Below are 24886 nucleotides of genomic sequence, written 5' to 3'. Positions count from 1 at the left end.
ATAAGATTTACTAGAGATAGTATAAAGAAGCAGAATGGTATTGTTTTGCCTTCTAGGCAATTGTGATTTTTTTTTCCTTGTGGAATAATCAAACAATTCTTCTGTTGTGTTACAGTAATAATTTAATTTTATTTTTGAGATGAAGAAGAGATGTGCTTTTCTTTCTATCAGCTGGGTAGGAATTTGTTCCTTTATATTGAAAATAGCAGGTTGAACTGTCTCTGTTGTGCTGAACACATGAATTTTACCCCTCATTTTCATAATAAATGAGGAAGCTGGGAGTACCATTGCAGCTAATGATACTGTTCACTGGGGCAAGATTTGTCATATTCTTGCTTACCTGAATGGGGCATGATGTCATGTTTTCTCCCAATGAAATGAGTGGAGCTGCTCTTTATTTTTGTTTTGGGGGGGTGGTTTAGGTACTGCAATAGCTTAATCATATCGAACCACATGTCTCTCAAGTAAATGAAAAAATTGGGTATTTTAAGTTGATCTGGAGAAAGATGACATCAGGCCCACGTGTTTGGATATACTGATTTTATCAGTAGGCAGTCTGTTCAACAGAAGAAACTGAAGGAACATATTTTGATTGATAATTTTGAGGGAGAAAAGATGAAAACATTTGAAATAAAAAACAAATGGATGAGTGAAATGAGAGAGAGGTTCAGCTGGTCTGACACCCAAATGTGGGCACTTTTCACAGTAAATGCTATGTGTGTAGCCACAGACATCTTGGGATATCTTAAATGCAGAGGTTAAAGTTGTCATTGGTTTAAAAGTTTTTTGTTGTGTCCCCAAATGAATGTAGGTTTTTGTTTCTAGAGAGAGAATCCTTTGAACCTCTGTTTCTGTAACAGCCTTTGGCTGTGAAAAACAAATAAATCATGATTTTGATATAGTGAGGTTTTTTGTTTGTTTTGCTTTAACGACAGTTTTGTTTCCTGTATTTTGGGCCTCCAGTCTGATTTTTTGATTTAGAATGGTCCTATCATTCAGATTTCTCTTTGTCCCCTGCTGTCTGATAGTTAAATTTATAGCTGGCATTCATTTTGATCCCTGTGACTGGAATTAGCAAATAACTTCTATCACAGATATATGGTAGGGACTCTTACTGCTTCTCAGCTGTGTGTGAACTTCTGTTTAAAACTGTTTTTTTTGTTGTTGTTGTTTGTTTTTTTTTTTCTGGTTGCAATTTTTAACCTTCCTCTTTTGTCTCCTATTGTAAAGGTTTGGTAAGTGGCTTATCTCCAGTGGATCAGAAAATTGAGTAATGATTTATTTGAAAACCTCTTCATAGGGAAGCCGTTTCACAATTAGTAGTTATTAAAATACAGTTCTTTTCTAAGCAGTGGCAGGATAAGAAAGGTTTTACAGTATTTCCTCTTTTTTTTTTTTTACAGCAAATATGAGATGGTGACTGATTAGACTGGAGTTGTTCATATCTGGTACCCATTCCAGGCTTTCTGCAGCTGAGATGTGTGGAGTGGATTTCAAATAGTAGGACTTCTCAAAATGGCAGAATTTTAAAATAAAGCTTTTATATATAAAAATAAAAGAAGCCTGTCATTGATCGTGTGAACAGATTTAAAATCAGTGCGGGTTCCTCCTCAGCTCTGGTCCTTGGGGCCAGGGTAAGCAGAGGAAGGTGCCTGAACCTTGCTGTGCATAGAGCATTTTAGCCAAGCTCTCATCCAAGATGACTTTGGAGGAAGACAGCAGCAGACTTACAGCTTTTACAACTTTCAGTGCATTTCTCAGCCATAACTGAATCAAAATGAGTCAATTGAGGCAAATGTTACCTTTGCAGCCTCAGAAGAGGCTGAAGCTCTCAGGAGTTTGGCACTTCAGCAAGCCCTGGCCAGCTTATGGGACTTTCTAAAATTTATTTTTCATCCCTCTTTGGAAAATATGTCCTATGCAGGGACTTAGGCTTTTGTAGGCTGCTGTTTTTGTGACATTACAGCAAATCACTCTCATGTCTTGTGGAGAGGGGAGTAAATATTTCACCTAAAACACATAGCGCTTTGGATTGTGTGATATGAAGTTGGCATCTGTAGCAGAAATACTGAGGTGGGCTGGGAGCAGAAACACTGTGGTACTTACTTACTGCCACCCCTATAAATACTCAACATGCATTTTGACCTCTGTCCTCTTTCCCTGTTTACAACTTCAACTGTAAAGTCAGTTGTTGGAGTGGGTTCAAAGCCATTAACAACAGTTGGGTGTAGGCCAGGGTAAAGAATAGTTTTTTCTGTGTAAAGTACCTGGGTTTTATAATCCTCTGGTGAACCTGTAGTTGTTTGTGCTGTTTCTTCTGGAGCAGTCACTAGCTCAGTGTGAGAGGTGCTGTAAGGGAAGGAAGGAGAAAGTCCTGGCAGGGTGTGGGTGGGAGGCTGGAGTTTTTCCAGCATAGTGGGCTTGAGGAATGGAGGTCTCTCTGTGTGGACATTTTCTTCATTCCTAGGATGTTTGTCCTTTCCTGCCGCCAACCTTCTGTTACCTTCTGGAGGACACCAAAATCAGTAATGCAGCTGTACAGCTGTGACTTCTCTGCTGAAACACAGCAAATCTAACTTCACCATTCTTATGTGCCTCAGGAGATTTGTAAATGTTGGTTTATCGACTGTAGCCAAAAAGTGATGTAGTAGAGATGAACCAGGGAGCTGAGTGCTGCTTTGGAAGGTCTCTGCAGGGTGTTAGGTGGCACATGTCAAGTCAGGCCTCAGGAGGCTCCTCTGTGGTTCTTAAGTCCGTGACTGTGTGTTGTGTGCGCTGTCTTGATCGTGTTACCATCATGTAAAGCTCTAGCACCCTAAGAATAGGATCACACCTCTTGGATGTTGCTCTAACCCCTTATGCTGTGTCAGTAATACAGGCTTAATAGAGGCTCATGAGCAAGTCATTGTGCTTGCTTCTTTATCGAGGAGTAATCCTCTTTGCTCGTGTATGGTACTTGCTAAATACAACTTAGTACTACCGTTATTTCTCATCTGAGAGATCTGCCAGCAGGATTTTAAGTGTCCCCTTCCTATCAGGTGCACACTGGTGCATAGTGTAGTGTTGATAGAGGCCAAAGCATTGTGCGTACGCCAGTAATTTATGTGCTTTTGTGAACAGTTGTTTAGTTACTTTAATAGTAGGTATGAAACATGTAAGCTGTTAGTGCTGAGTAGTTTGTGTGTATAGCTTTTACATGTCAAATGTGCTTTGCAAATATTGAATTATTCATATCTACTACAAAAATAAGCACAAGCGTGTGAGTAAATTTACCTGAGACCAGTCTGATGCCTCACATGAATTAAAGTTGAGAGTTTGATTCATTCATTGGATTCCTGAAAATAACACTTTGATATTGATCTTCATCCTCAAAGATCTTTCAAACATTAATTAATGCTACTCCTTGGAGGAAAATATGATGATTCAGTTCTGTAATTGGGGAAAATTACAAGATACTGTTTGTTGATAGTACTGGACGTTCCAACATTTTAAAGGCTTCATGTGGCAAAGTCAAAGAGGCTGTACGGCATCTGTGAACTTAACTTTGAGACTTTCCTGGGTTTTGTAGTTGTAAAATATTTGAATTTAAATCCTTTAATCTGTTATTGTTATTTAGTAATATAACATTGATCTTTAATGAGGTAAGAAAAAAGTTCACAATTCTGAAGGATGAAGAGAGAAATGGAGTAGAGCAGAGCCTGAAGTCTGTGATAGGATTTTAAAAGTTGTTTCATAAATATTATGAAGACAGCTGGAAGGATGAAAGAGAAGAGTGTAACTTAAGGTCATTTCTAAATTTTGATCTAAGACAGATTCCAATAGTAATTCAGTAGTATAAAAGGCTAATCAGCATTTAGTCTGTCTTTTATACCAGCTAAATGTTTTACAATAGTATTGATGAGCCTGTGATAGAGGGTATCAGTGGTCAGTTAGAGGTCAGAACATTGTATATGAAAATTCTGGTGTTTAATGTATGCACATAGCTCAAGATACGCAAACAACTAGAGTGAGGGAAAACAGAAGCAGCAAATGGGTGTACAAAGTTAAACCGATTTTTGTGAAGTGAAATTCTTGTAGCAAGGTGGTGTTTGGTTTGTTACCACCCCCTACCCCCAAAGGCAGGTGGCTGATAGATTATCCTTTCTTCAAAAACTGAGGATCTCGGTTCAGAAACACAGTTCAGGGAACGGCTGCTTTGCAACAGAAACGTGTAGTATCAAAATCCTGCAGTGAATCTAAGAATCATTATGCAACATCACTTGTTTCCTATGGCATCAGATTATGCAATTTCTGAGCAGAAGAATGCAAAACCCTGTAAGAACACAGTAGCATTTTAGCAGATCCAAAAATACCTTATACAGGATAGAGGAAGCATTTATGTATGTAGTGCTGAAAATATGCAGTTATGTAAGCTGCTTATTTCACAAACTGCTTTGCAAAGCTGGCTAGCAGGTGAAACAGGAATCAATCTTGCTTCCATTGAAATCAGCTGAAGAGGTCTCCCTCAATAAAAGGGAGGGTGGATTGGCTCTTTGTCTCCCTTGTTCACAAAGATGATTTTTTTTCTTTTTTTGGATTTGTTTGTTCCTCGTGCCAAAAAAAGAAGTGGATGTTTGATTTCTTTTTCCAAATCAAGCACTACTTCTCCACCCCCCACAATTTTGTGACCTTATGTTGAAGGAGTTCCTAGTTAAATTTTTATCTAGTGTTTGTGGAGGTAGAAACTCATTCCTATACTGAGAGCTAGTGCAGATGCACAAGTTCCATGTGGGGAAAAGAGTCAACACAGTTCTCTTAAGGTGAAGTAACGCCTTGGGAATCTATTAAATTTCTTTGGAGGAGTCAAGAGCATGTCAGAAAAAGGGATCTGGTTGATACAATCTGTTGGGATTTTGTCAATAATACTTACCAGAGCCTTTTAAAGAAACTAATCACCTATAAAATAACAGGGATGCCTGTCTCATAAACAAATGATTGGTTAAATTTTATGAAATAAAAGCAGTAATGTGGAAACATTTTTCTCTAAAAGGAGATGTCATAGGGCTCTGCTTTGGAAATTTCACTACACATACTCTTTCCATCTTTTCTTTCCTTATCTAGATAATTTAGGAATAATTTGAAGCAAGAACATTTAGGCTATGAGACTACAGAAGATGTTCAGGATAACAAACACGTAAGCCAGTTACAGAGAGTACTGAAAGGCTTTTGCGAACTTGAATGATAGAATGTCAGTCAAATTTAGTGTTGATTAAATATAATGTAATCTTAACATCCTGTATGTAGGAATTAGGCTCTGACCTAGGCTTTGCTGCTCAATAATGAGATCTTAAGGTTGTAAGAGAGCCATGGAAGTTAGTTGGCATCCTGAAGAATGCTTAGACATTAGAGGAATAGTTAGGAAAGCAGTAAAGAACAAAAAAGATCATTATGCCATTATACATTTCTGTGGTGTGCCCACATTGGGGATTCTGTCTGTGTTCTTACTCCCCCAACTCTAATTTTGAAATATAGGAAATGGAGAAGGTGTAGTGAGGTGATCAAAGATACAGAGCAGCTTTCACACGGTGAATGAGAAGGTAGAGCAGGAATTTTCAGACTTGAAAAATGGTGTTGAAGTGGATGATGAGATAGTTCATAAAATCACAGTGAGCTGCAGATCATGGGGAACAGGGTGGCACTGCACTGGGAAGGTTTTGCTAACTGCAGATTCTTCTCCTGGGTTTTGGAGGCAGGAAATGGGGATAGATAAACCTGTCATTTCGGTGTGGTATGGTTTCTTCTTATGCTGTAGTCTAAGTGCCACTTAGTCTACTCTTGACAGGCTTAGTTGGAATATATAAGGTGCATAGCAAACCTCCAGCTGGCTTTGTGCACAGAGCTTGAATTCAGCCATTATGAATATTTCTTGGCTGGTACATCATACTATTTTTGTCATGGTCAGAAAGGGTTCAGACCAGAAAGCTAGACAGAGTTCTCTTTCTCACTGATACAGCAGCAGACAAAAGCACATTACAACTGTAAAATCACTTTTGCCAAAAATGACACATCCCTGTTTTAGGGTAGAGTGAATATATTGAATAAAGGCTAACTTAAATCAGCAGACACATGAGTTTAAACTTCTGTTGGGATAATATGGACATAGCTGCACACAGCATAATTGCATATCTGTGGTCTTAATGCCCATGGTTATGTTAAAATATTCTGTTAACATTTTGGAATGATCATAATAGTTGTGAACCCTCAGCAATTGCTGCCACATAGCTCAGGTGATGATTATGGTATATCTGCAAAAGTTGTTTTATGTTGAGGTGGCATCCAAATATTTACCGGAGAAAGGAATTAAGAGTATATATTCCTGTCAGTATTCTTCATGAGGTACAGAAGTAGTGTAGTGTTGATATGACAACCAGAAAGAACAGTGTAAAGCACAAAAAAGCCAGTGTTACAACACTTCAGTTTTCCCAGATAAGTCTCCTGTTTTCTTGTAGAGTAAGTCAGGGTTGTCATGGTTTAACCCCAGTTAGCAGCTGAGCACCACACAGCTGCTCACTCACTCCTCTCCCGTTCAGAGAGATGTGGATGAGAATTGAAAGAAAAAACTCATGGGTTGAGATGAGAACAGCTTAATGACCCAAATAAAATATGATGATAATAATAATAGTAATGAAAATAAATATAGCAAGAAGAGAAAGAAAAAAATAAAACCCAAGAAAAGACGAGTGATGCATAGTGTGGTTGCTCACCACCTGCTGGCCAATGCCGGAGCAGTGATCAGCTCCTCCTGGCCAACTCTGTTCATATAGTGGCCATAACGTCCTATGGTATGGAATAGCTCTTTGCCTAGTTTGGGTCAGCTGTCCTGGCCATGCTCCATCACAGCTTCTTGTGCACCCACCTACTACAGAACATAGGAAACTGAAAAATCCTTGACTTAGGGTAATTGCTACTTAGCAACAACTAACACATCAGTGTGTATCAACAATATTCTCATATTAAATCCAAAGCAAAGCACTGTACCAGCTACTAGGAAGAAAATTAACTCTATCCCAGCCAAAACCAGGACAGGGTACATGCATAAATGTATTCACAGCTGTTGCAGTGACAGAAAATCTCAAGTACATCAGATGAAGAATTTTCAACTGTTTTATTAGAAATTAATTATGTTTTGACAATGTCATAATTTTAATATTTAAAAATAAGTCTGGATTGTGGCTGAGCATTCATGCAGATGTGAGAGGGGATGTATGTTGTGATGTGGATGAAACATGCTTCCTTGAAGGAGCAGTGTGTCTCGAGAAAGAGATTGATTGCTTAAAAAATCCCCAAGTTTTTGCCTGGGGCTACTCCATAGTTAGCTTAAAGATTTGCCCATAACGTGGACTAGACTGTACCGAGTTAAAATGGTTAGCTTAACATTGTAGTTTCTTTTTCAATAACTGGACAAAATAGAGCTGCTTTCTTTTTTTTTTTTTCCCTATTCTCTCCACCTGGAGAAAGTTAAGAAAGACAGAGCAATTCTGGGCGAAACTTCAGGATATGTTTGTTTGCAATTCCTTCCTTTGAATAATGTCACTTAAAAAAAATCAACCCCAGACAAAAAACCTGAAAACAAATAAATTACATTTTGATGATGTGTAACTTATTCTCTATTAATAAATCTTCTATCATAATTTCTATTCAAAACAACTATGCAAAACACAAGCATATATTCCAAGTAATGTCAAACCATAAAAGTGCATCATAAGAGAAATGTCTGATTTACTCATACAGCATTTTCCTCACCAGGAGACCAGGAAGAAAAAAAGTTTGTTGGAATTCTTTGTAATAAAATCGCGTGATTTTCAAAATCCAAAGACCAGAAGTGACAGCCATGGCTCTGGTACTTGCCAACTCATCAACTCGCAGTGCTTTCCTGTGCTGAAGTTGTACAGCGTGGAAGGTCAAGAGATGGGAGAGGACGGTGTATCAACCTGTTGTAAAAATTCAGTGTAGAAATTGAGAGATAATCACAAGGGGCAGGAGAACTCAGCTGCAAGATATGTGTACCAAGATAACTGTACTTTATAAGCATGCTTTTTGCATTTTTATGAGATTCTAGATCATTTTAAAATATTATCCCAAGCCAGGACATTATTACACAGAACGGTGTAGTTACCTTGGTGTACCTAGTGTAGCCAGAAGGAAATCACAGTGAGCACCGGGAAAAAGCAAAGGAACTCGAGGGATTGAATGTGAGTAGTGGTATGCACAGGAATCTCTTCTGTCCCTGATATTTGCTATGTATCCACTGGCTAGTTTCTGCCAGCTGCTCTTTTTCATCCCTTAAGCACAGATCACATAGTTGCTTTTATTTCCTTTGTATATTGGAAGTAGAAGCATAGAATATGCTTGACTGGGTAATACAGACAATAGTGCTTCAAGGAAACTAACTTACTATTACCAGGCATCTGTGCTGTTAGGAAACTGAGTGGTGACCGCTTTGTACTTATGCAACCTTTACAGCATATTAACATTTTGTTTGGGTGCTGTATCTGGAATTGTGATTTGCTACTCTATTTTTAGCACAGCTCTTCAAAGGAGAAACTTCCCTTATGGTCTGTGCCAGGCATTTGTTTAACTCTGCCATGTCTTCAAACCTGATCATTGCTTTGACACACTCATAAATATTGGGCTTCTGTAGGCAGCTGTGTGATTTGTTTGCTCTGTGTGTGCATGAGGACACTTACCTAGGGCAGATGTTTCCAGGAGCATGCACAGTATCAGGCAAAATGAGAACATGCCTTGTGGTAACTGATTCACCTGCTCTGGCTGGTGCTGGTTCAGGTAAACTGTTTTCTAATAGTTTTAAACTGCAGTTCAGACTGTCTGATGTGTTGAGGTGCAGTTTCACTCTTCCTGGAAGAAGTGCACTTTGTGTTCTTTTTATCTGGGCATGGTGGGATTTTTCCTGGAAATGGAATCATTACAAGCAGTTGTGATCATGCAAGATTACACCGTGCCTCAAATTTCCTTATAGATTTGAAATCTGTTAGCTTCAGAGTGCGTGAACTCATCAAAATAGTTCATATCAGAGGGTCTGCCTTGAAGTCTACTTCTGCAGCAGCACTTCATGAAATCTGAGTATCTTAAATATGCACACAGTCCTCCTACACACACAGAGCTTTCAGCTTTTGACTTGAAGACTGCTACAGCAGAAGTATCACTAAGATAGAAACAGAACACTGCTTGACTATGCTCTTCATTGGAAAAGTTAAGGAGGCACATATAGATCATAACATCCCAAATGGCAAATAGTCTATATATAATGTAACTTTAAATTTTCCAGAAAATGTCTTTGTTTGCATTGAATGAAACTTAACATTTATTTTACTGGGAAGAGTTCAACATGAACAATCTCAGCTGTATCTTTGGTACTCTGACCAAAAGAGTAGGGGAAGCGTGATGATAAAGCTTGAAAAATGCTCTGCATCCCTTGTTTGAAGAAATGGCAAGGTCGGAGACAACCTAATTTGTGTTAAATCAAATTTTGCTAAGGCAAGAGGTTGCACATTTCAGATTTTACTGTAATATAATTTAAAAAATTCATTTCCCCAACAAGTCAGCATTGATGCATTGTGGCAAGAAACTGCCTTCTACCCCCCACCAATGTATCTGGACCACTTCAAATTGGCTTGATATGAAATTGCTTTAAAATAAATGCTGCCTTCTCATGCTTTCAAAACAATGAGTTCACTATACCTCTGAAAAATCAGGCTGCTTATGTAAGTACCTAAATAAGGCTGTATCATGCCAGTTTGAAAATAATTTTATAACTTTTGCATGCCTCCTCTCCCTATGAAGCATGTAAGATGGCAGGGCACTGTGCTTTAAGGCTTTTAAAATTTGAAATATCTAAGTCTTGGAGAAGGCAATTTGATCTGCTAAGACAGACCTGATATTCCTGAATCTGGGGTTTGTTCTTGGCTGGGTGGTCGTAGTCACGGCCAAGGTGTGTTGCGATAGCCTTCCAGGTAGGAGGGAAGCTGGACCTGATTAACTTCCTGGGGTCCTTTGCAGCCAATAGGCCTGTGATTCTGTTGTCAGCCTACTATACAGCACAGAAAATGCATGCAACTTGCCAGAACTTCACCTTTTATTGAGATCAAAAAAAGGGATTCTCTGTGTACACTCGCACTGTCTGCTGTATTGAGCCCTGATTGTGGTGGGAGGCTGCAGGTGTCTCCAGGGCAAAGAGTACCAGAGTAGAATTGAACTGGGGGTCAGGGTGGTCTAGTAGCTATTAGCAGCATAATGTATATATATGTGGTGGTGCTTCAACAGCAGGATGAGAGGCTTAATGTCCCAGGAAATATGGAGAAATGCATGGGGAGGAAAGGTGTCATATATGATGTTCATAATCCATTTAGAAATGAGGAAGATATGAAATGTGTACAGGAAAAGCTGTTCTTTGTTTGTTAAATCTACACAATCAAGCATTCCAAAGTCAGAAAACTACACAGGAAGGTAAAAGCCAATTCCTAAACTATGCTAGTGTACTCTGAGTCACATAACAGCAACAATTTTATCCTCCAAGTCTGATTTAATCCTTAACGCACTTCCCATTGTTGAAGTTTGAGATACTTTGGGACACTGTTACCTCACATTTTTGCTTTGGCTCTTACTCTAGGGTTTCTTGCAGGGAAAACTGACTGATGTTTTATTTACATTGCTTAATATACTGTGTTATGAAAAGCAGATTTCTCTGTAGGAACACTGGTCACACTTTGCTTTTGTTTAAAGAATCACTTGTGTCTCTCAGACTTTTGGAAATGAACAGGGGCAGTGCCCAGGAATCTTGAATTGGAGTTGTTTTGGTATTTTTCTGGAATTTTGCTCAGCTCTGAAACTTTTCCCTCTTCTTCTTTATATTGACCACAAAATCTGTGATCATATAACAACTCCTAGTGGTAACTGTACTACTAGAGTTACCCTACAGCTTCTCATGCTGGGAAATCAGTCATTGTAAAACTGGTCACAGGTAGGTCAGGAGTAACTCACTCCTGAGCTTGTCTAATTCAGCTCCTTTACTAGTATGGACTGTGCTGCAATTTTTGCCTCACTTTCTCTTTTGCTTTCTTTTAAAAGATGAAGTTTACAATCTAAATAATGTTCTTCTAACAAAGCTTTTATGCACACCCCACGTGATCAGGCAGAAATACAGAAATGTAAAACAGGCTCCTGGCTGTTCCCATTTGCTGCTTCTGCTGTTGGAGAGGGGCTGAAGCCCAGGGCATGAGCTTTTCATACACCGGGCTGAAGGCCTTATCTCTCATCTCTGTAATGACCTCATCTTGAGAAGTTCTGGGACTGAGCTGTTCCCTTTCGATTGGCTGTGTGCTACCTGGCCATCTCTTTCTTCCTTTCAGTGGCTGTTTGCAGAGCCTGGGACTTTGCACCTAGTGTAACTGATCTTACTTTTTCACAAAATAGTTTCTGTTAATGCCATTCCCCTGACTCCAACTTCATGTGGAATTTAAAATCAGGCTTTGTTCTGTGTTACAAGCTGAATGCGCATAAGTATTTCTGGTGCAGTTTGGGACTCTTGTTTTGGAAGTGACTCTACCCTGAAAGTGCTTTGGCAGTGGGGCAGCTATCGCAGGGCAAGCTCCGGCTGTCAGCCTGGCTCTGTAGAAAGGTGACACTACGCTGGGTTGTGGAAAAAGGATCTTGCAGCGGAGCACGTAGCAAGAGATGGGGAAACTTTTTAAAAGGGACATCAGCTCTGATTTTATATGCAACCTACTAGGAACTTCAGCAGAGAGAAAGCAGAGAGCAGTGGGAGGAGATGCTCTTCAGGTTTGCAGGAGATTATACCCTCTTCAGAGAGGAGGGTTACTGCTCCCGTGAAGCTCTCTGTTAGTTGTTTATGAAGGTGACGTGCATGGTTAGAGAATGTAACGTGTCTTGCTACATTGAACTTGAAAGGATCAAAGGACCAGGATGGTCATAACTAGGTGCAGCTCTGAGGGAGAAGCTACAAACCATCCCTGGGTGTATTCAGGCCACCTGTATCGCTGTGCATTGTTTCTCCAATGCCTTGTTTCAAGGATTATGCAGAGGTACTCTGAGCTTGTGGGCTGTGCCAGACCCAGAAACAGTGACTGGGCTCAAACCATACCTGAGCTGGGAAACACCTGGGGGTCAGTTTCAATCTGATAAATGCTATAGTAACCATGAAGAAACATCTCTTTGCTGCAAAGAGTCTTTCATGGTTTTGACCTTTAGGCTTTTGTCTAAAACTTGTGGTGTTTGTTTACCAGGCAATTTCTGCAGTAGGTTACTGAGAGTACTGTGTGAGTGGAGTTTCTGTTGGAATAATTTATTTGCTGCTCTTAGGGCAGTAATTATTTACTAAGTATCAGTGGTTGTCTGGAATGTCTAGTTAATTATCAGCTTGCCTCTGTGAAAGTGCACATAGTGAAAATACATAAATAAAAAATTAAAAGTTGTTCTTTTTCCTCTCATTTCAGGTACTGGGTCCATGTGTCACATCTGAATTGTGTTGTACTAATCCTCTAAGTACCAACTCGGACCATCTCCTTGATGCACACTCACAGCATCATGGCCAGTACTCAGGAGCGCCTGAGCTTGTCTTCCTCTCCAAACTCAATTGGCAAAGCTTTCTGTGAAGATAAAGACTTTAGTAGGTTACATGATGAACATGTACCTACTGGAAACCACCCGTCCCCCGAACTCGTAGAAGATGTGCGTGAGAAGGGCTTTCTGCAAGCAGACCTCGTTGAAAACATGAGCAGCCCGGTCACTGCAGCAGTGCTGACCAGCATCAGTGAGGACTCTAGGGACCAATTTGAGAACAGCGTGCTGCAGCTGCGAGAGCAGGATGAATCTGAAACAGCCATTCCTCAGGGCAACAGGAACACTATGGATGGAGAGGGCAACAGTGGAGCGGATGATGTTAAAGTCCAGTTCAACAGATCAGGCAGTGGGAGTGGAGGGTTTCTTGAGGGACTTTTTGGTTGTCTGAGGCCCGTGTGGAACATCATAGGCAAGGCATACTCCACAGACTACAAACTGCAACAGCAAGGTAAGCAGGGAAACAAACCTTTATTGCTTCTGGGGGAATGTGTGAAGGTGAGGAAAGCAGCCCAGGGCTTTTTCCCAGCTTTCCATGTGACCATTTTTGTCTTGTGCAGCCCTATTATGGGTTTGCAAGGAGAAATCCTGCACTGTACAGGCAACAGCTGTCATTTGTAGCAAAGGCAGCTCATGATGAAGTCAAAACCAATTTGCCTGTTCTGACCCATGCCTTAGGCTGCTGTGACAGCATTTGAATCTGAACCGAGTATTTGTGTTGAGCACAGGGGTTGTACCAACTGCTTAATTTCTGCAGTTTTTTCATGCCAGATGAAAAACATATGCATAGGTATTTTAATTATGCCAGGTGAAAGACACTGACAGAGGCGTTTTTACTCCTGTGTTTGTGAAGGCTGTCTTTGGTTCACCACCAAATAGCAGAGGGATTGCTTTTCTGTGCGTGTATTACTTGAACTTTTATGTCTTTTTATTCAGGAGTAATTTTACTTTTTAAAATACCATTTGGTACTTATCTTTCCAGACATATGTTCTTTAATGTTTATACTTTTCATTTAGATGTAAAAATTTAGAAGAGTGTGTGTGAGTATAAATACATATATGTATATATATATATATATATAAAAAAATATATGTAGTTTGGAAATAAGTAATGTCCCAGTCAGTTGTGTACATCAATCTTTAGGGGTTCCTGAAAGCTGGAGAGCAGAGTATGCTCTGCCTTTGATATCTTAATTTCTCCCTTAGCACAGGGGGAGGGAAGTGGCAGATGGGAAAAGAACAATCTGTCATTAGAATTAAGGAGCTGAAATGGTTGAGGCTTATCGAAAATGGGAACAGCCTGGCCACTGTACTGTACCGTGGGGTAGAAGTCTCCTGTATTGCTTGATCATGACTCAGTATTAATCAAATGGTTTTCTGGCATAGACAAATTATAAGATATGTGGTCAGAAAACCCATCTGAGTGGTTCATGTCTAAACCCCAGAGCTGAGTTGGGGAACGGTTCCTAATATGAGGGAACAGAGCTGCTAAATAACATGTTGGATGAATCTGCCCTGAAATAAACTTACTCATCCTTCCTAGAGTCAGTCTTTTCCAGTTCACAACTCTGAATGGGGAAACCCACCACTGCATTGTGGAATGGCAGGTGCCACCCAAGCAGCAGCCTCTTGTCTGTCAGACCTGTGTGCTCAGCAAGAGTTTGCTTGGTTTGAAAATCCTTTGGCAAAGTTGGCTCTAAGTTTTGTCTGCATGGCGTAAACTCGGTGTGTCACACGTGGTTGGGTCTGTAAATAAAACAGGTGACTGGAAGTTCCTTGGGGAATTAACGCTATCGGGTGATTGCACAATATGTGGAGTTAGATGTGGTGATTTTTGGAAGAGACTTTCTAAGGAAAGGACACAGATGCAGAGTTACATCGTCTGCTTCCAGCAATTGTATCCCATACGAGCGCTGCCTCACCAGATCAGACTTCTCTCATCACCGGGAGCTGCTGAGCTGTCTGGTGCTCGCCTGTGCCTGTAAGCTCAGATGGGTGGCGTCCGGAGAGCTACCTGCGAGGTGAAGGGATTGTATTTCACCTATAATTGAGGCAGCAGATGTGTTGGAGACCACAGTTTAATATGTGCTTTAATGGCCCACTGGGGACACTTTCTTTTGTATGAAAGTCACTAATAAAAAAGATTGAAGTGCTAACTAATGAAAATGAGCAGCTGAGAGTGTTGTTGTGTTTGGGGGGGGTGCATGTAGAGCTCCTCTTTGTACGCACAGAATTTATCTTGCTGTTCTCAGTGTCATCAGCATGTTTGGAGCCATAGATTCATGGATGTTTTGCAGTTTGCTGTTGGCATTAGGCCCTTCCTAAAAGGGCACTTTTGCAATGGCTACAGATGTGGTATGGCTGAGTATTAATTGCTGTGTGCTATATGTGGCCTGTGTGGTTTAGCTGCATCTTCAACGTCTTCACTGTCATTAATGGGAGTGAAAAGATTATTTTTTTTTTTTTTTCCCTCTGAAGCTGATCAGTTGGACAGATCTCTGATGGTAATAGTACGCTTCTGTTACCTGAGGATAAACCTTTTTAAACTGCTTCTGTGCTAAAACTCGAGTATTTTGTCAGAATATTCATGTTCTGTTTTCTAGATGATCTCATTCTTGCTTCTTGCCACCAGAAAATCTGCTTTGTGTGTGTTTCATCAGCTACATACAAGCCAGCAGTTTAGTAACTGATGTATGCAATTGCTTTTATTTTTGCTGTCTTTTAGCAAGAGCACAGAGGATGCAAGGTTTGTGTTTGTGCAAGTGTGTTTGGAGAAGACAGGCCGAGGAAATGTCTCTGGCTTTTTAAGCACTGGAGGGAGGCTTGTGGTGGCCTTTTGTTCCCCTGGAAGCTTATTTACAGCTTTGGTCTGGTGCCACAGATCTATGCAGATGATTTTTTTTTTTTTCCCCCATCTTCATGAAACAACTATTTTAAGCCTTATCCAGGAGCAATCCTTTGTGTTGGGCTGCAGCAACAACTGGGGTAGGAGTCCAGTTTGGACCTGCAGCCATGGGGGACTTGATATTACCTGCAGATGCTTCCTGGTACTTTTTGCAGCTCACCAGTGTCCCTGCTTGCCTGGCTTGGATCTCCTGCAGGCCCAGACTCTAGAACATGGTGGTAGTGTTGTGGTTACAAGCAGTAAAATATAAATAGGTTTCATGCCCTTTGCAAATATATGATACTTGAGTACGTATTGTCTGTAAAGGCTTGGCTCATCAGTTGGTGAATGGGGGAAAAGATAAGAACAACTTTTACATGATTCCACATTGTCTTGTTATTGGAATTACTCCTTGAGTTTCCTTCTCAATGTCTGAGATGGTCATCAAGAGGAGTGTTGTTCTGTGCTTCCCTTGAGGACCCATGCTGGGCAAGCTTTGGTCAGCTGGAAGTTGCTGCAGGTTGGTCTGCTGGTTGACTAAGCAATGCCAATTGCTGCAATTAAATGCTCTACCTGCTTGGTGAATTCCTGCAGGGAGACATTGCTGATGTGTTGCTCAGGGGCTGCCAGTTGATTATCTGAGGTTTAAGTATACTTAGTTCTTTAATTTGTGTCTACCAGTTATTTAATTTGGATTTGTTGGGACTTTAGCACTTTATATTAAGACCTGTGTTTTCTACAGATTCAGTGGAGTTCTGAGCCATTTCCTTTGGATTAAGAACCTGTCTTCAGGAGTTGCTTTCCCCTTCCTTCTCACAAGTTACACGTTTACTGTCATTGTGTGCATTTTTGTGTAAACCTGGAGAGCAAGGTGCTTTATGAAGCGTGCTTGTGTTCGTGGTTTTTTTTTGTAAACCAGAGATGCTTCTTGTCATAATGCCAATGCTGGCGAGCAGCCAGCGCTGGTGAACGGCAAAATTTTGCTTCAAATAGATTGACTCAATGGCTCAGGCTGCTCCTTCATTTCTTCCCCATGGGAAACAGATTCCCATCATTCTGCTCAAATGGTTCTTAATCACCTTAGAAACACAAGCTCTTGTGTAATTCTTGCTGCTATTACACTTTAATTTATTTAGGGGAAGGATCCCACAGGTTTCTTTAGGCCCAGAAGAGTCTGGAATAAAAACTGCTCCATCCTGGTACTAGATATCCTTGTCTCTCTTCTGCTGGAGGAGGGGGTAGTGCTAGGAGAGTGGTAGCAAGCCCTGAAGTCTGAGCAATGTCAAAGCATGTTTAGCTAAGCAATGTTAATGGACTTTTTGAAGAAGGCTGGCAGTACAGTTGAGTCTTGCTTAGCATGTCCAAATGTGTTTCCTGTCCACCCTGCTGATCATCTGAGCTGTTTCTCTTCTGGAGAGGCACTTTGGCTTAACTGTGGTTGTCACACACCCAAGTTCTTGCAGCTGGTTTATGCAAGTCCTTTTCTGATTCAAGCAGTTGATTGAGATGACAGAGGTCTCTGCATCACCTCTTGCATGCTGTGTTTCTCATCGTACCTGTTGTGTAGATGTGCCGTAGCTGGAACAGCCGTAATTCAGGGTTTTGTGGGGTGTTCAGGATGGATCTACACAGGCAGTGGGGAGAGCTTTATAACCTGCTGTTTAGGTGATGTGCAGGTTCCCAACTTTCAGCTGTATTCAGCTGGCAGTGCGTTGAGTCCTCTCTCTCCCCGCCTTGCCCATTGCCCCTCTGCAGAACTGAGAAGGTTGACTTTGTAATACTGCCCCTTGTTGGCCTCTTGTCCTTGAGGGTGGTCCCAGGGAGTGGCCGGGAGCACATACACAGGGTAATTTAGATGTATTTTTTAATCGGTAGATTTGGGTTGTGGTAGAAATTACGGGTTTGCACCGCTAATGCTAACAAATCCTGGCTTTCAATTGAACATAGTCCAGTGCTTTTCTCCACCAGCATCACTTCCTTTGCAAAGAATTTCAGTGCTTGATGTGTTATGGAAGCCAAACGAATTGCTGATGCTGGCTGTCTTGAAATGTAATAACATGCTTCTCTATACTGAAAGGTGTTTGTTTTTATTTTTGTTTTATTGTTGCATTAAATGTTGCATAAGGTTTGGCTCTTTGTTCTTGAAATTCCCAGAGATGTAGGATGTTTCACTGATTATGGCTACACTGAAACCTCTTCCCTGACTCATGCCCTTGATGGTCAGGGTGCAAGTGGGATATAGGAAAGCATATGTCTCCCCAAATAAAAATGAGATGATTTTGCAGGAGGAAGCGCATGAACTTTTGCTTACTTTGCTTACAATCTCTCTCTGCCTTTGCCACTGTGAAGGTTAATAGGTAATATTAAGAGCAAATTAGTGCTCCTAGGTGATGGCAGTATAGTTACCCATTACTGCTTACAAACTTCAGGTGCTTTAGGTAAATAAATGACAGTGTTGCATGCCTTGTACAGGAAAGACAGTCTTCTCACATGTAAAGAAGCATCTATTTCAGTACAACAGAATAGTTTGTTGGCCATGTAAAACTACTGTTTGTCAACAAACAAAAATCAACTGTATTTGCCACCTTCTTTCAGAAGCAATGCATATGTGAATTCAATAGAAATAGATGTTCTCAATTTATTTATGAATTTCCTTATTTTCTTTTATTTTCATTATTTAAAGAACTGTCTTTTAATGTCCAAATGTCTAAAGAATTAAATACCAGTTAAAGTATTGCGACAAAAAATTGCTGAAGTTGTTTAGTGAAGAAGAATGCTTATTATTTTAAAATACTTGAATGTCCTGTGGTCAAGATAGCGGTCACAGCATGCTTCATCCATCAGTTTCTGTTAGGTTCTTACACAGACAGGCATTCAATACCAAAGGATACGTTTGCTGTCATGCCATGACACTGTGAAGGTGATATTGCCTTCTTGAAAACTGAGGATAAGGAATATCTGTGGCAATCCACGGTTACTGGAGTTGCTTAGTTATGCATTTCAGTTGAGAGCTGCATGCTTTGTCTTTAATATTTTTGTACAATGTAAGGTTGCAAGTGGATATATCAGTATGAAAACCAGACTTGTGTCTGGAACAGAAACATGTGCTGAGAGCTGAACTTTGCCCTGCCAAGTCGAAGAAAATTTTTGCTCTAGATTAACAATGTGGTGGTTTTTTTTTTCTAGTTCAGTGAGCAGGACAAGCGCTGGGGTCTGGCTCCAGATGAGAGCTGGCTTGCCTTGGCCATGCCTGGAGAGCAGGCGTTTGGCAGGAGATGTCCAGCAGGGATGATTTAAGGGAAAGATTTGAATGAGGATCAGTCCAGAGACAGTTTGGGTGTATAAGTTTCCCATCAGTGGCGACAATATCTAAAATGAACACTTTTGCATAATCCCAGTTGCAGGCCTGGGAACACCCCAGTGGCTTGGAGACTGGATGAATGAAGACACGTCTTTGTAGTGATCTGAAATAGGGATCTATACAGGTGCGACTTCCTTTTATTTCAGAAATCAGTGGGGTTACTTGTTGGTTTTGCTACTAAATAATTTATTCTCTAAACTTATGAATTTATTGAGTTACAGCAAATAAATTACTGCCTGCCTTTCATCTTGCTGTTTGTGGGTTGTTAAGGCAATTTCAAGGTGACTCACAAATAGCAAAGTTTTCTGTTCTCATGGGTACAACTGTCTTGAAACAGTTTATACAGTGCTACTAGACCACTCTGGCAGTATCCTTACAAGATCCATGCAGATGAGGAGGAATCCCTTAATATTTTTTTTTTTCGATTTGACACTGATATACGCAACATTGTCGTGGGAAAGACCTGTTTCTGAACCTGGTGGTGGTAGTTAATGTGCTTTGTGCTGGGTGGTTGCTGGTCTCTGTTTTACAACCTGCCACCCCCAACTTTCCCTTTTATTTCCTAATTTTGCCCTGTTTCAGGGAGAAAAATCATCAAAATTTCTTTTTTTTTTTTTTGTCAGTTGTCAATGTTAAATGTTTTTCCTCATCTATGCTTTTCAATGGAGTCATGCACTTTATGAGAGATATCATCACTGATGATGGTATCTCTCATAAAAGAGGACCTCCTCCCTAAATTGCCAATCCAGTGTCCCTGGTATCCTAAACTGCTGCCTGCAAAGCAACTGTGAAGTCGAAGCAGCTCACCTGAGTGACTAGCAGTGGTGGTGAGCTCTGTTGAAAGAACAGCTGGGAGGATAGAAAGGAACAGGCTGTGGTGGGGGAGAGAAGCTGGAGGAAAGGGATACTGGGGCTGAGCATGTGCTGTGTGTGCCTCAGCTGTGCCTGTACCAGGAGAATGTGCCATCTCCTACCTCTAGAAAAGTCCACTTTGAGATGTAGTAAGGCAGATGGCAGGTGCTGTCCTGGTGTGATCTTAGAGGAGAATGTTTTTGTGGTCTTGATCTTTTATGGTTATCCCCTTGGCTTACCTGTGCCTAGATACCTGGGAGGTCCCGTTTGAGGAGATCTCGGAGCTGCAGTGGCTGGGCAGCGGTGCGCAGGGAGCTGTCTTCCTGGGCAAATTCCGGGCGGAAGAGGTGGCCATCAAGAAAGTGAGAGATCAGAACGAAACGGATATCAAGCACTTGCGGAAACTCAAACATCCTAACATCATTGCGTTCAAGTAGGTTGTGGAACTTGTTAGAAATGTACCTTTGTTCAGGGAAGAGCCATTCGCCTATTTACCCTGGCCAAGTTTTTAAAATCCAGGAACTAAGCTGTCTGTAGGACAAAATGGGTGGTCATCCTTCCTCTCAAATTGTCACACATTCTTGTGAAAGCAAAGCTATGGACACCATTTTCACCCAGTGCTGCACTTTGCATGCAGGCTTACAAAACACTTGCTGTGAACCCCACAAATCTGCAGGTGTGGAGGTTGAAGGAAACCCACCCCTGTCCCAGATGAGGTTCCTTCTGTCCAAAGCATGCAGGAAACATTCCCTCCTGTTCAGGAAGGAGACCTGTTAGCAGAGCCTTGCCCAGGCAGAATAAATAAGTTACTTTCCTGCCCCTTGATTGCCAGTTTGAGAGTTGGTCTGGAACTCTACTGCTCCTCACTAGCTGTGTGTTTTCTTTGACAGGGGAGTTTGCACTCAAGCCCCATGCTACTGTATTATCATGGAGTACTGTGCACATGGACAGCTCTACGAAGTCCTGCGAGCAGGGCGGAAAGTCACCCCTCGGCTGCTTGTGGATTGGTCCACGGGGATTGCAAGTGGGATGAATTATCTGCACCTTCACAAAATCATCCATCGAGACCTCAAGTCACCAAAGTGAGTCTAGTTACTTAAACATCCACCTTTTTCTTTTTTCTTGAGGAATAGTTTAATGTTAGGTCAGAAGCCACATTATTTTTTTTTCCATGTTGACTCAAAACTAATGAGAGTGAAACTAATGATGCTTGTTGGCACTCCCCTCCTGTGCTGCAGTTTAACAAGACTGGAAATTTTACCAGTATCTTACATGATAAATAGCAGTCAGGAAATATTTCTAATGATTTGATGGTGTCTGGTCCTTTTTGAAAGTGAGATATTCTGTTGCCTTCTGTTTGGTTTGTTTTTTTTTTTTCCTTCTTGTTATTTTGTTATTTCCCCGGTTTATGGGGAAGTTTCTCTCATTTCTCTGTTGCTTTCTGACTAAAGCTATCTGGCTGCTTATATTCTTATTCCCTAGATGTTTATCACTTCTTTAGCCTGTGACATGACTGTGACAGTGAGTTAAGATAATAGTTTTAGATAGTTTACAGCTCAGTTTAAGGTACAGTTTTACTAAAATGTTGAAACGTCCGCAGACATGGTGAATCTTCAGTGACTTGGTAATTTGCAATTTTATCGAGATTGATTTTTGATTTGTCGTATTTAGAAATACATTTGAAACACAAAATGCAACCACCCAAAAGAAAGTGAGTGCTTTCATTGGTAAAGATGGATAATCTTTTTCACTTGTACTACAACTGTGAATGAACAGCATGGCCTCATCAACTGTCAGTGTTGATTAAGAAAGGATTTATTCCCAGTGGCTGTTGTGGCATTTTTTTTTTTTTTTTTTTTTTTTAATTTCTCCAGTGTTTTAGTTACACACACAGATGCAGTAAAAATTTCAGATTTTGGTACATCTAAAGAACTCAGTGACAAAAGTACCAAAATGTCTTTTGCGGGAACTGTGGCTTGGATGGCCCCCGAGGTGATACGCAATGAGCCCGTCTCTGAAAAGGTGGATATCTGGTGAGTAGTATTAATTTTTAAGTATCTTCACATTCTGTTTAGCCACTTGGTTTCCCAACACTTTACATATTGAGCACTCATCCCTTTCTAGGCACGGGGTTAGTTTGTTCTGTGGTGGACTATTCCTTTTCCCATTGTCAGTGCCCTAAACTTTGTTACCGAACCATGGGCTATAATGGAAAAATAAATGACATACATATGTAAAAGCTGTGTGTTGAGATCTGAAGGTATTTAATGAGATATATTGTAGACTGTCTGTGTGTTGGAGGAATTAAACGCAACTGTTCTTCCCTGTGTCATTATTCAGGCCAGAGCTTTCTTCCATTCCTAATGCTCAGGCCGCCCTCAGCAATGTTTGCAGCGAGGGTATTTTTCCTTGCTTTCTACCCTCTTCAGGCCCATGCCTGAACTGTAGGGAGGCCTCTACTCTGCTAGTTTGAAGGGTCTGAGCACCTTTTGCTTCTTTCTGCATACTAGGCTTGATCATTATGTGTACAGCCACGGGATTATAGTCCAGTGAATGTAACCCCGGATCCAAGAGGGGGAAACCAGGATACATTGTAAGAGTTTTGAACACCTGTTACCACCCCATGTGAAAGGTACTCTGTGTCCAAAGCAACACAAGGAAAGGTTCAGATCTTTGTGCTGTTAAAAATGCTTGAGAGGACTCAGCCTTGAATCTCCTTTGGGATGCCTCTCCACAGGTTTCAGGGTCTTGAAGGGAATCGCATCTCTATTCCTGCCTTGTTATTTCTGCATATTAAATGTCAGTAGCCAGGACAAAAGCCCTTCTCTCTGCTTTACAGCCAGGATGTATTTTCCTTCTTGCAGTTTTTTCGGCTTTAAATGCTGTCACCTTCCTCAGGCAGCATGAAGCTGCAGGTCAAAGCCACAGGTGGTTCAGAGCGCGAGTGGAGTCAGACAGCAGCCTGCTGCTGGTGGTGATTCAGCTTGGAGATGGGTCATGACTTTAAGTCAAGATTCCCTGCAGGGAAAGGGAAGGTCTTGTAATATATGACACTTCTTGTGCCCACAGTGTTTTGCATGTTCATTTTGTGTGGATGTAACAGGCCATATGCATAGCCAGCTCTTCTAGGAGAAACTCTTGGGTTGTTTTGGAAAAAAAATACACTCACCATTTGTCTTCTGAGCTTTTCCCTTTGAATCACAGGTTCGTGAGGAGGAATGGTGCTGGATTTTCACCTTCAGAGTGGCTTAGGGTCAGGAATATTGTGTGGAGCATCAGGTCCAGTAAAAACCAGCTGCTAGCTCTGCTGAGAGGACTGTGGACACTCCTTTATGCCTTTCCTCAGTGACTTAGAGGTGTTGCTCTTTGGTGCAAACCTAGAATTGTCTTTGGTGCAAGTTCCTCTTGAGTCTGCTGCAGTGGTGATTGCTCAAACTCCTCATTGACATCCATTCCTCCCCCAAGATGAGTAAAAGCTATGTTCATGAATACTGACAACAAATGAGAACAGTTCCTAAGCTGCTTATGTGTCTGCACTCTCTCATCTTTAGCAGCATGCTAAAAAAAAAAAAAAATCTATAATCTTATCAGGAGTCTTGAAAATCCTTTGTCAGTTCTTAATCATAACAAAGCTGAAATCAGATGGGGTTTCCTGGTAGTTTGTCCAACCACCTGGATCCTTGCTTTGCTGCAGCCCACAGAAAAAAATTTTCAGGGAAAAAAATGTTCAAATTCTGCTTCTTTTGGTTTGAAGCCAATGGGCTTTGAAAGTGCAACATTTTCCACATGAAGTTCTGTTTCCTGACTGATGGTTGTTCAGACCTAGGCAGTTTGTCCCTTAGATGTTCCTTTGTACTTAATAAAAACAACTTGATATTAGTACAAGCCAGAAACACACTTCTCACTTTTCACCTAGTTTGACTTGCCAGCAAGCTTTGCATGGTGTCCCACAGATGGATGGGGCATGCACGTAAGGTGATATGTCTGGGTTTGAAATTGAGATGGTTGTACCTCACCTCCTATCTCAGCCTGTTGTTAATGTGCAGTAAGTGTGGCGTTGGTACTCAGCAGCATTTTGTTTATCTCTGTATTGACTGGTTTGATATTTCCTTGGTGTTTTGTTGGTGAAGATTGTAAATAAGACTAATAACTGTTTGTTGTTATAAATTAAATTTTTGATCCTTACTGACAATTTCACTAAGGAAGAGAAACAAAGTGAGGTTTTCTTACCTGTATCTTTCAGTTCTTGTAATAGGAGGTTCTTTTCCAGTCAGTTCTCTTAATTTTTTTCTTACTTTAGCCTTCCTTTCTTCAGCACAAAAGAAATATCAGATGAGAGTGCACATGCTTTTGATACTGACAGTTACGCATGTTGCATTTGTTTCTTAATTTTTGTGTTGCAGTAGTTGTAGTACTCAGTCTGAAACCTGTGAAACTCTTACCTAGGAGTACAAATAACAGCAGAGGGAGCTTTTGACTTGGGGGAAAAAAAAGAAGTTAAATGAAATATTAAAAAACTCCCACAAAACCTTTGTTGTGTTGTCTCTGTAAGAAACTTATGAGTTCTGTCTGTCCAGCAGTAGATGATCTGTTCTTACCAATAAGAACAGTCAAAAGTCTATCTCAGAAAAGCTAACTTTCCTTTTCATTTAACAGGAATAAGCTTTAATCTCTACAGAAAATGTGCTTTAGGGTTTTTAAAATCTCACAAAGAAAAAGGAAAGGGTGGGTGAAATCTAGTGTGGTTTGGTGTTCAATCCAGGGTTGGCACAGAGGAAGAAGTTGGTGTGTGAAATAGCTACTCTTGGTTAAAAACTAGTATGTAAACACTGTTGCACCTACTTGCAATGTCAGATCAGACACACCTATTTCCCTGTTTTACCAGTATTTCTTCTTCAAGCTCCAGATGTTTCTGTTAAATTGAATTCACACAGAAGCTTTTATCCTGGTTTATTTCTTCATCAGGTCATTTGGGGTAGTTTTGTGGGAGCTGCTTACTGGAGAGATTCCCTACAAGGATGTGGACTCTTCGGCTATCATTTGGGGAGTGGGCAGTAACAGCCTGCACCTTCCTGTCCCTTCCACCTGCCCAGATGGCTTCAAAATCCTCATGAAGCAGACCTGGTAAGAGCCTGAACCCCACACTGTGCAGACCT

General features: G+C 40.9%; 1 protein-coding gene across 3 annotated transcripts in view; it reads left to right on the top strand.

Annotated features, from left to right (window-relative positions):
* The window catches only part of MAP3K13 (mitogen-activated protein kinase kinase kinase 13), a 69109-nt gene that overhangs the window by 31298 nt on the left and 12925 nt on the right, over nt 1–24886 (top strand). For all 3 annotated transcript variants that reach the window (XM_026855500.1, XM_026855501.1, XM_026855502.1), the window contains 5 exons: nt 12510–13084; nt 19980–20163; nt 20621–20812; nt 21605–21763; nt 24696–24854. In XM_026855500.1, the coding sequence (XP_026711301.1) occupies nt 12583–13084; nt 19980–20163; nt 20621–20812; nt 21605–21763; nt 24696–24854 (1196 nt within the window). In that variant the 5' untranslated portion in view covers nt 12510–12582. The remainder of the gene's footprint in view (nt 1–12509; nt 13085–19979; nt 20164–20620; nt 20813–21604; nt 21764–24695; nt 24855–24886) is intronic.

Source organism: Athene cunicularia (genome assembly GCF_003259725.1).
Source record: "Athene cunicularia isolate RWA chromosome 9 unlocalized genomic scaffold, athCun1 chr9_part2, whole genome shotgun sequence".
NCBI lineage: Eukaryota > Metazoa > Chordata > Aves > Strigiformes > Strigidae > Athene > Athene cunicularia.
This window is presented reverse-complemented; position numbering and strand designations above follow the sequence as displayed.